The following is a 13,791-nucleotide window of genomic DNA, read 5'->3' as shown; positions in this document are numbered from 1 at the left end:
AACAATCGTCTTACGATTCGTCATCTACATGCGACGGTAAACATAAGCATGATGATCCACAGGACAGTTCTGTGGCATGATTTAATGGGATAGTCCTAATTAGACTGACATTGTACGTTGGAGTACTTTGGTAAATCATTTTATTAGTGTATCAGTTTTTTATTTTTCAATGTAAATATGGAGAGGAGTGATAAAACTTTGCATGAAATGGTTCAGGAGGCGGCATCCCTGCACAGTGCTAGAACCGCTGTCACTTTTGACAGCTGCACCGAATTGGGGATCATATCGCGCACCTACAACGAGCTTCTCTCATTAGCGAATGAATTAACCAACCTGCTGAAGGAGCACGGTCGCCTAAGTGGGCAGATATTTGGCTTATACTGTCACCCTGGTATCAACCTTCCGAGCTGGATTCTAGGGTATGTGTACGGACAATTGTTTAATCTAGTTAGCTAGCAAACTGAGGTGCTCGCATGCCAACGGATTTAAATACTTTGAACCATATTGCCAAATCGAATGCCATTTTTGGCTCATATACTATAGACCTAATTAATATTACCATCTATCTACAAGCCGAGTAATAACCTAACGTTGAACTTTTAAATGATGAAAAATAAATATTCCCTTCACTTACTGCAAGGAGCTGGTCAGTGTATAAAAACGGAATCGTTTGTTATTATTCTAAATAAACGCAATTTTTGGTGACCAAGCGATAAAACATGAACGTGGAAAGAACTTAAATACTTTGTTGCTTGCTAAATTATAGTCACTCTGAAAGTTATAGTTCTACAAAATCGTGGGTGTAGAATGAATTCGAAGTCCAGTGCTAACCAAAACGTATGGTAACGACAGTTACATTTGTTATTTTTGCTATATAATTAAGGCATTTGGATATGAGATCAAAATATGAATAAGAGACAGAAGATATAGACTATCAGCTTTTATTTCATGGTATTTACATGCGTATATGTTTTACTATTTTGCAGAAACGGCTGTTGTTGTGTTGTCCCCCAATTTCAGCTGTGCAAAATTAAACTGACATAAGGATACACCTGAGCAACAGGTCATCTGTCCGCCATCCATTCATTAAATTTTGCACAGCTGAAAATGGAGGGACTGAACACAAAAACAGCTCTTTCTGTAAAAGGGTAAATCATATACACATGTAAATACCATCTTATTGTCTGTATTTTTGTCTCATTCATCTTTTGTTCTCAAATCCAAATCCCTTAAGTATATAAGAAAAATAATAAATTTCACTTTACCATTCTCATACTTTACAGAATCAGAATTATTTATTCGGCAAGTATGATGTACAAGGAATTTGCCTTAGTGCAAGGTGTCAACATACAATCCAATACAAAAGAGGGAACTGTATAATTTTTTCTTTGGTCACGTTCTGTTTGACTCCCTAATTCTATAATATATATGCAATGATTCCCTGAATACAATGGAACAACCCTAACCCTATTCCAGCATTGTCAGTAAATTATCAAACTTCATTTTGGTGGGCCTTATGACAGTGAATGTTTTTTTTGAAAGATGGAATTGGTACAAATTATAGTCGCAGTTATACATACGTTTGTATTTGATCGTTTTGTTAATTTTATTGCTCTGTTCGTGCTATTGCCCGGTGTTGTGACATAGAAATGGAAATATGTTTAAGACAGACACTGCTTGTTGCATTGATTATGACTTTTGTCTGAAACAGAATCCTTCAGCTCCCAGCGGCTTATGCACCCCTAGATCCAGACTCTCCCCCATATTTGTCCGTCAGATTCATGGACCAGTGTGGGCTGAAATATGCTGTGATACAGAGTGAGCTGTTACAGGTAGAGCACTGCTTTTATGAGCCATTCCATAAAGAGTGTCATACAGACCAGTCTTTTGGAGATAAGACTCCTATTACACCCAATGATATCTTATGTGTGTGGCCCTGTCCTTACAATAGAAAAGTATGTTCAGAGTTCTAAATGGCCTTTTATTAATAAGAGGATTCATGAACCCTAATGTGAGTGGTTATCACAACACTGACTCTCACAAACAAGTAGAATGGTTTTACTCTCTATAGAACTTGGATTTCAGAATGCACCCCTGCTGGGTTACATTGCGTGCTAGTCTTTTGTGTGTTTAAATGCCAGTGATTAATTAAAGTCCTTGTTTGGCTGAATAGTCCACACACCTTAATCTCAAACCTGGCCGCTCATTGAAAGGAAATCGCGAGTACCTGCATACCTGGCCGACCTGAGTTTGACACTCCTGCTTGAGGAGCAGTGATGTGTTAAATCCAGATGGGCGGAACTCCACTCACTGGTTCACTCAGTACGTTAAGGCTGCCGTTTTCCATTCTTTCCGTGCAGTTCTACTTTTGGAATTTATTCAGAGCCATTTGCAGCTTACATTTACATAGAGTCCATTTATACAGCTGGATTTGTACTGAATTCATTCAGGTTACATATTTTGCTCAAGGGTACAACGAGTGCTGGCCCATCTATCCACTGTGCTGCACTGTTGCCTTACAGGAAGTTGTATTCTGTCCACACTCAGTGTTGATCTATATTCCTACTTTTATCTTTTGTGCAGAGATTCCACAGAACGTTTTCCCCACACCTGCTCGTGGAAGTGTGTGAGGTGTGGCAAAATCAGGGACTCACACTGGTAAAGGTACAGCAGGAAGTTGGGAGCTCTCAGAGGAGTGAGCAGCAGGAAGTTGGGAGCTCTCAGAGGAGTGAGCAGCAGGAAGTTGGGAGCTCTCAGAGGTGCGAGCAGCAGGAAGTTGGGAGCTCTCAGAGATGTGAGCAGCAGGAAGTTGAGAGCTCTCAGAGCAGTGTACAGCAGGAAGTTGGGAGCTCTCAGAGGTGCGAGCAGCAGGAAGTTGGGAGCTCTCAGAGGAGTGAGCAGCAGGAAGTTGGGAGCTCTCAGAGGTGTGAGCAGCAGGAAGTTGGGAGCTCTCAGAGCAGTGAACAGCAGGAAGTTGGGAGCTCTCAGAGGATTGAGCAGCAGGAAGTTGGGAGCTCTCAGAGGAGTGAGCAGCAGGAAGTTGAGTGTGAGTGGGACATGCTGAGACAACATGGTGAAGGGCGGTGGCACAGAGCTGCCAGACAGGGATTGTTGGCCTACGTGCTGCACACCTCCGGAACAACCGGCCTTCCCAAGATCGTGAGAGTGCCACACAAGTGCATCGTGCCCAACGTCCTCCATTTCAGGTTAGTCTGCGTTTGTGCAGCAGCTGGCTCCCTGTGAGCAATGACTCACTTCCTGTGAGCAATGGTTCACTTCCTGTGAGTGATGGCTTGCTTCCTGCGAGTTGCCAAACTGGAATATTTTAGGAACAGCTGGGTAATTTACTTCCAGTAATGTATAGCATTGGCATACTGAGTATATCAGAGATTGAGCAATCAAAATTGGAACAAAAAATATCCATCACTCAGATTTAAAGATGATCAAAAGCATGTTATATACTGTAGGCTGTTGTGCTGGCTATTCATAATCTAAGAGAGGGCGTGACCCTTACCTTTCTAATAACATTAATGCCATTGCCATCAAATGCATCTTATAGGTTTGTATATATTATTCAAGGTTGTGTGTTTGTTAATTACTAATAGACATGAGGATGTTTGAGAATGTATTGATATTAATAATGTTTATGTTATCAGTTTATATTTACTTTTATGAAAAATGGGCTGGGTAATGTGATAAGGGGTGTGTCCTGCAGATCTCTGTTTCAGGTGACTTCAGAGGATGTTGTGTTCATGGCCTCTCCTTTGACCTTTGACCCCTCTGTGGTGGAGATGTTTTTATCTCTGTCATCGGGGGCATGTCTTCTGATTGTTCCCACGGTGATCAAAAAGGTCCCTGATAGACTGGCCACGGTTCTGTTCAAACACCACAGGATAACAATATTACAGGTGAGAGTGTCACACAGCAGACAGACGTATAGTGAAGAGTCAGTTTTAGAGGTGATGGACAATCATACAGGTGTCAGAGATAGTTGTACAGATTGGAGTGTAGAACAGGAAGATGTGCATTATGGCTGCTGGGTTAGGGTTATGTGGAGCAGACAATAGGCTGTAGATTGTAGCTGTTATATACTGGTGTGCGTGCAATGCTAATGCTATGTCTCCAGGCCACACCCACACTGGTGGGACGTTTTGGGGGGTGTGTCCTGCAAAGGGTGGTGCTCTGTGCTGCCTCCTCCTTGCGGATCCTGGCCCTGGGGGGCGAGGCCTGCCCCCCTGTGTCTGTGCTGCGTGGCTGGAGGGGGGAGGGAAACTCCACCCGATTCTTCAACCTGTATGGCACCACAGAGGTGTCCTGCTGGGCTACCTGCTACAAACTGCACCTGGACACCATGTAGGTACCTTAAGCCTAACCCAAACCCCCCCCCCCAACCCTAACCCCCTCCCACTCCTAACCCAAAACCCCACCCTAACCCTAACCCAAACCCCCCAACCCTAACTGAACCCCCCCCCCCCCAACCCTAACCCCCTCCCACTTCTAACCCAAAACCCCACCCTAACCCTAACCCAAACCCCCCCAACCCTAACCAGGGCTTGAGTTCTGTTGTGTGTGTCTGTGCCCTTGGGGTCAGTGCTGAGTTCTGCTCTGTGGGGTCTGTGCCCTTGGGGTCAGTGCTGAGTTCTGCTCTGCGTGTCTGTGCCCTTGGGGTCAGTGCTGAGTTCGGCTCTATGTGTTTGAATACTGCAGGAGTTTGGGGTCTGTGCCCTTGGGGTCAGTGCTGATGGGCACTGTAGTGGAAGTGCGAGGAGAGGACGGCAGGGTGATTACCTGTGGGGAAGGCCAGGTGTTCATAGGTATGATGGAAAGAGTTCCACAGAAATGTCTCCAGGTCATTGTGAGCTGTGTCCTCAGCTGTGATCTGCTGTGCAGGGGGAGAGGACAGAGTGTGTTTCCTTGGTGATGAGGTTGCCGTGGCGAAGGGAACCATGCGGAGCACTGGGGACTGGGTGGAGCTGAGGGATTCACACCTGTATTACCTGGGACGCAGGGACCGGCTGGTGAAACGTCACGGCCAGCGGCTCCACCTGGACGCACTGCACCAGGTGAGGGGTACCTGCACATGATGTCATCCTGAAGACCCACACTGACTTTCCAGTATGGTTAGACCCAAAACCTTTTGTTACTCTGTCATTAGACCCAACACCCTTTGTTACTGTATCATTACACCCAACATCCTTTATTAAAGTGTCATTAGACCCAACATCCTTTGTTACTGTATCATTACACCCAACATCCTTTATTAAAGTGTCATTAGACTCAACATCCTTTGTCACTGTGTCATTAGACCCAACATCCTTTGTTACTGTATCATTACACCCAACATCCTTTATTAAAGTGTCATTAGACTCAACATCCTTTGTCACTGTGTCATTAGACCCAACACTCTTTGTTACTGAGTCATTAGACCCAACACCCTTTATTAAAGTGTCATTAGACCCAACATCCTTTGTTACTGTGTCGTTAGACCCAACACTCTTTATTAAAGTATCATTAGACCCAACACCCTTTGTTACTGTGTCATTAGACCCAACACCCTTTGTTACTGTGTCATTAGACCCAACACCCTTTATTAAAGTGTCATTAGACCCAACACCGTTTGTTACTGTGTCATTAGACCCAACACCGTTTGTTACTGTGTCATTAGACCCAGCACCGTTTGTTACTGTGACATTAGACCCAACACCCTTTGTTACTGTGTTATTAGACCCAACACCCTTTGTTACTGTGTCATTAGACCCAACACCCTTTGTTACTGTGTCATTAGACCCAACACCCTTTGTTACTGTGTCATTAGACCCAACACCCGTTGTCACTACGTCATTAGACCCACTACCCTATAATAGCGTCAGAGTCCTAACTGCTGGCTACTGCACAGTTTCTTTCATAGCTTATCTCTCTCTTTCTCCCTCTTTTTCTCTCTCCCCATGCCCTTTTTATTTCCTTTTTTTCCCTCAGGTACTGCAGAGCCTGCCCCAGGTAGAGGTGTGTGCTGTCACCCTATGTGAGGGGCACAGGCTTGTTGCCTTTGTGGTACCCTCTTCTGGAGATCCCACCCCTTCCCCCAGAGGCCCTACCCCTTCCCCTAGAGGCCACACCCCTTCCTCTGGAGAGCTACAGAGGGAGATTTTGGGCATGCTGTCTCAGCTTCTGCCCCCATACAGTATCCCAGACACCATCATGCTGCTCCCAGCTCTCCCTCTCACCTCCCATGGTGAGCAAGACCCCCTCCACTGCTTTATATGGTGTGGACTCTGATTGGCTTATACAGTGTATGTGCTGACTTATCCTGATCGGTTGATATAGCATGGGTGTCAGCCTGCTCTGATTGGTGATTATGGTGTGGGTGTTGGCATGCTCTGATTGGTGATTACGGTGTGGGTGTTGGCATGCTCTGATTGGTGATTATGGTGTGGGTGTTGGCTTGTTCTGATTGGTGAACATGGTGTGGGTGTTTGCATGCTCTGATTGGTGATTATGGTGTGAGTATTGGTTTGCTGTGATTGGTTGTTGGCTCTTCCACAGGGAAAGTGAACATGGGTGACCTGCTGCAAGTGTATGAGAGGCAGAGAGCTGTCCTAATGTCCCATGATGCACTGGGGGACAGGGACACTCTGAGGGAACTCCTGCAGAAGCTGTGGAAGGTACTAAACTCTTCCTACTTTAGTAGGCATCCATTTAGTTCTGACAGTCTGCTTCTGTATGTGTGTGTGCGTGCATGTGTGTGTGCAGTGTCTGTGTGTGTGTGTTTATGTGTAGTGTGTGTCTGTGTGTAGTATGTGTCTGTGTGTGTGCGTGTGTGTGTATCTTATTTGTGTGTATAATATGTGTGTTGCAGGAGGTGCTGTCCCTCAGTGCTGATACTCCGGTTGCTATGGACTCTCACTTCCTGTTGAGTGGAGGAGACTCGCTCCGCTCTCTGCGTCTCTGTGATGACATCACTGCTGCTGTGGGCGTGGCCCTGCCAGGCCTGCTGGAGGTCATCCTCAGTGGCTCCTTTGCTGACCTGCTGAGTCATGTTGTTAAGGCAGTGTTTCAGAAAGAGGGCAAAGACGATGCAACACCAGCACCTGAGCGCTTCTCTCTGGCAAAAAGAAAACAGCAGGATCCTCCCCCAACCGCACAACCCAGGAGGAAACAGCCAGTCTCTCTCTCTCCACGTGAGAAGCAGTGGGGTGGATTCACTGTGGTGAGGAGAGCAGGAGAGGTCACAGAGGGGCCTCCTCCCTCCCAGCAAAACCAGCTACTGAATTTCCATGGAAATACAGTTTCTCGCACTGCAGTGCCCAATCAGGGAACAGAACACACCCACTCCCGCACTGCAGTGCCCAATGAGGGAACAGAACACACCCACTCCCGCACTGCAGTGCCCAATGAGGGAACAGAACACACCCACTCCCGCACTGCTGGGCCCAATGAGGGAACAGAACACACCCACTCCCGCACTACCAGACCCAGTGGGAGAGCAGCAGATGAGTGTGTGGTGGGGGTCAGAGCTACAGCATTCTCGGCACTGGCCTTGCGTGTGCAGTGGCAGTCAGACACAGGCAGGTGTGTGGACGCCTCGCCTGTGCTGCTGGTGACCGAGTCAGGCGGGGCTGTGGCATATGTGGGGTCCCACTCCCACAGACTGCAGGCCATCACGCTGAGGGGGGGGCAACTGCTCTGGGAGCGAGTCCTGGGGGGGCGTCTGGAAGCTTCTGCTGCCATCACTGCATGTGGATCCCTCATTGCGATTGGTCAGTTCTCTGAAATGCTGATGTGTGCCTGATGAGTAGTTGGCTTGTGGTTAATTATGGTTAATGAGTAGTTGGTACGAAGCTGATAAGCTTCAAATGACTGGTAACTGGTGGAGTGAAGTGTTTGATGAACAGATGTCGAGTGCTTGGTGAATTGTTTGTGAGTGGTTAGTCAGTGATGACCAGATTTTGAGTGCTACGTGAATAGTTTGTGAGTAGTTGGTGAGTGATGAGCAGATGCTGAGTGGTTGGTGAGTGATGAGCAGGTGTTGAGTGGTTGGTGAATAGTCTGAGTGGTTAGTGAGTGATGAGCAGGTGTTGAGTGGTTGGTGAATAGTTTGTGAGTAGTTGGTGAGTGATGAGCAGGTGTTGAGTAGTTGGTGAATAGTCTGTGAGTGGTTAGTGAGTGATGAGCAGGTGTTGAGTGGTTAGTGAGTGATGAGCAGGTGTTCAGTGGTTGGTGAATAGTTTGTGAGTAGTTGGTGAGTGATTAGCAGGTGTTGAGTAGTTGGTGAATAGTCTGTGAGTGGTTAGTGAGTGATGAGCAGGTTTTGAGTGGTTGGTGAATGGTTTGTGAGTGGTTGGTGAGTGATGAGCAGGTGTTGAGTGGTTGGTGAATGGTTTGTGAGTGGTTGGTGAGTGATGAGCAGGTGTTGAGTGGTTAGTGAGTGATGAGCAGGTGTTGAGTGGTTGGTGAATAGTTTGTGAGTGGTTGGTGAGTAATGAGCAGGTGTTGAGTGGTTAGTGAGTGATGAGCAGGTGTTGAGTGGTTGATGAATGGTTTGTGAGCGGTTTGTGAGTGACGAGAAGATGTATTTGAGAGGTTGTGATGTTTATCGGCTTTGCTACAGGGTGCTATGATGGGCAGGTGTATTTCCTCTCGGTGGAGACGGGGCAGACGCACTGGGTGTTTGCCACCAGGGACTCAGTGAAGAGTAGCCCTGCCGTGGATATTCTCACCGCCCTGGTGCTGGTGGGGTCACATGATGGACACATGTATGCTCTGGACCCAGAGGTAATCACGAGAGGTGTGTGTGTGTGCATGTGTGTGCGTGCGTGTGTGCGTGTGTAATGTATGTGTGCCTGTGTGTGTGTGTGTGTGCATGTGTGCCTGTGTGTGCGTGTGTGTATGCATGCGTGTGTATGTGTATGTGTATATAGACTACAGACTGACAGGAAGTGGCCAGGGCGAACTAGTATTTTGGCAGATTCGCATTCCACTCTGTACCCTCCTGAATTACGTTGTGACAGGACAGGCCTCCATGTGACATTTTAATAAATAAAAATGAATTCATATAAAGAAATATGAAGCATCTGTAAATGATTATTTTATGAAACATGGGACACAGTTGATCATAGCAGGACAGCTGGAAACTACAGATTTGATTCTCATAGAACAGGTCAGATGGGTGGATCTAAGTGGGTGTATGTGTTTAGGCCCGGTGCTGTAGGTGGAGTCGGCACTGTGGGGGTGGGGCCATATTCTCCTCCCCCTGCCTTGACCCGTCTCTCCGGCAACTGTATGTCGCCACACTGAGAGGAGAGCTCCTTTGCCTCAAGCCCGTAAGTTAAGTGCGCTCCTTATAAACGTTCCCTTACATACTGTTTACACACTCTGCCTAACTCGCTGTTTACACACTCCCTTACATACTGTTTACACACTTTGCCTAACTTGCTGTTTACACACTCTGCCTAACTCGCTGTTTACACACTCCCTTACATACTGTTTACACACTTTGCCTAACTCGCTGTTTACACACTCTGCCTAACTCGCTGTTTACACACGCTCCTTTGCATACTGTTTACACATTCTACGCACCTCCCTGTTTGGGGTACAACGGCAGTGTCGTACCCAGGAATTTAACCTTCAACCTTTAGGTTACAAGTTAGGTAACAATGCCTCCATTACTGCGATCCCAACATCTCCGTTACTGCCATCCCAACATCTCCGTTACTGCCATCCCAACATCTCCGTTACTGCCATCCCAACATCTCCATTACTGCCATCCCAACATCTCCATTACTGTGATCCCAGGGTTTCCATTGCATTATTTCATATTTCTCAAAGGAAGAAAAAATTAATCATAAAGCATTTTGCATCCATGTACAGTATTGAAGACAAAAATGTTATGGTTGATTGTGTCTAGAGGCTGAGCATATAAACTGAGAAAAAAAATAGGGCCCAAACCTGAGCCTTGAGGGACTCCACAAGCAGTTACTTAACCGTCTATTAGAGAGGTAGGCCTTAAACAAAGTCAGTACAGTGCCTGAGTCCCTCGCCCAATTTCTTAGGCTGTTGAATAAGACATTGTGTTCAGCGGTATCAAAGGCTGCACTTACAAAGCTGAGATCAAGAGTAAATACATTCACCAGTATCAGCATTCATGCAAAGGTCATTAATCACCTTTAGAAGACTTAAGTCTTTGGCCTTTGGACATTCCCCGTAAGACTGGCATTGCCCCTTTTATGACAGGAGAATGGCACTCCCTTGTGGACACACTCCAGTGCTGCACCATTCTTCTCGTCCCCATGCTACTCTGGCACAACCATTTGCATCGGCTCTGTGGACCAGAATATCTATGGCTTCAGCCCCTCCGGCAACCTGGTGAGACAACCCCTGGATACAGCACACCTGCAATGGACCACCCACACCTGAGCACAGCACACTTGCACTGGCCCACCCACACCTGAGCACAGCACACCTGCACTGGTCCACCCACACCTGAGCACAGCACACTTGCACTGTCCCACCCACACCTGAGTACAGTGCACCTGCACTGGCCCACCCTCACCTGGATACAGAGCACCTGCACTGGCCCACCCACACCTCAGTACAGTGCACCTGCACTGGCCCACCCACACCTGAGCACAGCACACTTGCACTGTCCCACCCTCACCTGAGCAAAGCACACCTGCACTGGCCCACCCTCACCTGGATACAGAGCACCTGCACTGGCCCACCCACACCTCAGTACAGTGCACCTGCACTGGCCCACCCACACCTGAGCACAGCACACTTGCACTGTCCCACCCTCACCTGAGTACAGTGCACCTGCACTGGCCCACCCACACCTGAGCACAGCACGCCTGTACTGGCCCACCCACACCTGGATACAGCACACCTGCACTGTCCCACCCTCACCTGAGCACAGCACACCTGTACTGGCCCACCCACACCTGGATATAGCACACCTGCACTGGCCCACCCACACCTGAGTACAGCACACCTGCACTGGCCCACCCTCACCTGGATATAGCACACCTGCACTGGCCCACCCACACCTGAGCACAGCACACCTGTGCCGGCCCACCCTCACCTGAGTACAGCACACCTGTGCTGGGCCACCTTCACCTGGGTACAGCACACCTGCACCAGCCCACCCACACCTGAGCACAGCACACCTGTGCTGGCCCACCCACACCTGAGTACAGCACACCTGCACTGGCCCACCCTCACCTGGATATAGCACACCTGCACTGGCCCACCCACACCTGAGCACAGCACACCTGTGCTGGCCCACCCACACCTGAGTACAGCACACCTGCACTGACTGTGTGCTGTGCTAATGGAAGTAATGCAGGTTTTTTGTAAAGGTTCAGGTATGCTGTACCTACTCACGTGTTTTATTCTTCTAGTTGTGGCGGTTTACTACCGACGGGCCTGTCTTCTCATCTCCGTGCGGTATGCCTACCTCTCTGGCTAATCAGAGAGTGTTCTGTGGATCACATGACGGAAGCGTGTACTGTCTGAGATCCTGCGATGGCGCCCTGGTGTGGCGGTTTCAGGCAGGGCAGAAGGTCTTCTCCAGTCCCTTCCTGTTCCACAGCTCGGCCAGTCAGGACGAGTGCCTGGTTGCTGTGACGGCCACTGATGGGATGCTGTGGATTCTGGGAGCAGAGGACGGGGAGCCCAGGGCCTCTGTCTCCTTGCCAGGGGAGATTTTCTCTTCCCCAGTGCTCTGGGGGCGCACTCTAGTGGTGGGATGCCGGAATGACTTTGTGTATGGCATTGAACTGACTGCCTCCTGAGAGATGTCCAGACATTCAGCTTCTCAAATGTGATGTTTTAAAATAAAAATAAAGATTTTAAAAATGTAAGATTTGACTGTCATAAAGCATTATCAGTGAGCATGCATCATTTGATCAAAGAAGAAACATGGGGTAGATTTGAAACAGGGAAAACTGGATTTTAATACTTCTACTGTGCATAAGTTTATCACTTTAAGAATAAAAATTCACTATGAATACAGGGACATAAAGTGCATTTATTAACCTTTGTCACATATAACATGGTTTACACGACACTACTGCACACTACTAAAGTTAAAAACAAACACTGAAAATGGAGGTTGGGACATGACTAAACGCCCCCATAAAATCACTTCTATATGTTACATTACATAGTTAAGATGGCGTGGATGATACAGTCAGGTTACAGACACTGCAGGGAAAGGGGCGGAGTCTGGGAGAGGGGCTCAGGCAGAGTCTGGGTGAGGGGTTTGGGGGCGGAGTCTGGGTGAGGGGTTTGGAGGCGGAGTCTGGGAGAGGGGCTCAGGGGCAGAGTCTGGGTGAGGGGTTTGGGGGCGGAGTCTAGGAGAGGGGCTCGGGGAGTCTGGGTGAGGGTTTGGAGGGGAGTCTGGGAGGGGCTCAGGGCAGGTCTGGGTGAGGGGTTTGGGCGAGTCTGGGAGGGGCTCGGGGCGGAGTCTGGGTGAGGGGTTTGGAGGCGGAGTCTGGGAGAGGGGCTCAGGGGCAGAGTCTGGGTGAGGGGTTTGGGGGCGGAGTCTGGGAGAGGGGCTCGGGGCGGAGTCTGGGTGAGGGGTTTGGGGGCGGAGTCTGTGTGGAAGGGGGTTTGGAAACACATTAGATGTAGATCACAATCCAACACAGTGAGCGCTGCATGTCTCCATGCCGAGAGCGCGGTGCCGAGGTCAGGTGACATATAAAGGAACCTATAGTGTTACACGAGTCACGGTTTGTACCAACACAGTGTGAAGGCTACAAGATCTCAGAAAAGGTAAAAAAAATACATACTCTCTACACAACATTCTGTCATGAATGAGAAACTGTGCAACTGCATCCAAAATAAATACCCCAAATCATTTTCTTCATTTAAACAAACACAGAAACCCAGCTAGTACTGTAATTCCCATATGCATGTTCATAATTCCCTGGAATCATGTTGGAAGGGTGAAGCCATGTTATTGAATCATTTGCTAAACTAGCCCTTAAAACATTACTGCTTTCTTAGGACCCATTAATAATAAACAGAAGTGAGACAATGGAAGTCAGGAAATGCACCTGTATCATACAAGCACAAACCTGCAGTTCTGTCCAGGTTCTGCCAGGTATTCGGAATTGTTGGACATACCTTATTTACAGCTGCAGTAATTGCTACAGGGCCCTATATGTCTAGGGTGGCTGTGATTGGCTGCTGAAGTCTGGAGTGGCTGTAATTGGCTACTACAGGGTCTATGTGGCTGTAATTTGTTGCTGCAGGGCCTAGGATGACTTATTGGCTGCTTTATACCCTCAAGTGTACCTGATCATTCATATACCACACGCCACACACTGCATCCATACACACCATACACCACACACTGCACCCATACACACCATACGCGACACACTGCATCCATACACACCGTACACCACACACTACATCCATACACACCATACACCACACACTGCATCCATACACACCATACACCACACACTGCATCCATACACACCATACACCACACACTACATCCATACACACCATACACCACACACTGCATCCGTACACACCGTACACCACACACTGCATCCATACACACCGTACCCACACACTACATCCATACACACCTACACCACACTACTCCATACACACCGTACCGACACACTGCATCCATACACACGTATCCACACTACATCCATACACACCATACACCACAACTGCATCCATACACCCTCAACTACACATGCATCCATACACACCAACACACGCCCATACACACCATACACACACACTCACCATACACCATACGCGACACTG

The 13,791-nt window shown here is 48.1% G+C and overlaps 1 protein-coding gene across 2 annotated transcripts; it reads left to right on the top strand.

The window, feature by feature from the left end:
- The first annotated feature begins 10 nt into the window (after nt 1-10).
- aasdh (aminoadipate-semialdehyde dehydrogenase) lies at nt 11-11,855 on the top strand. Of its 2 annotated transcripts, none has more exons than XM_064334002.1 (14): nt 11-130; nt 1,712-1,832; nt 2,584-3,206; nt 3,716-3,908; nt 4,127-4,353; nt 4,708-4,814; nt 4,891-5,063; nt 5,977-6,232; nt 6,544-6,662; nt 6,857-7,757; nt 8,609-8,772; nt 9,195-9,320; nt 10,231-10,362; nt 11,394-11,855. In XM_064334002.1, exons 2-14 carry the CDS (start codon nt 1,782-1,784, stop codon nt 11,784-11,786), a joined length of 3,465 nt encoding a protein of 1,154 aa, XP_064190072.1. In that variant the 5' UTR covers nt 11-130; nt 1,712-1,781; the 3' UTR covers nt 11,787-11,855. The 2 variants fall into 2 exon arrangements, with proteins under 2 accessions (XP_064190072.1, XP_064190071.1); XM_064334001.1 differs by having other exon boundaries at nt 37-419.
- The last annotated feature ends 1,936 nt before the right edge of the window (nt 11,856-13,791 follow it).

The sequence above is a fragment of the Anguilla rostrata genome, chromosome 4 (assembly GCF_018555375.3).
Source record: "Anguilla rostrata isolate EN2019 chromosome 4, ASM1855537v3, whole genome shotgun sequence".
Lineage (NCBI taxonomy): Eukaryota > Metazoa > Chordata > Actinopteri > Anguilliformes > Anguillidae > Anguilla > Anguilla rostrata.
This window is presented reverse-complemented; position numbering and strand designations above follow the sequence as displayed.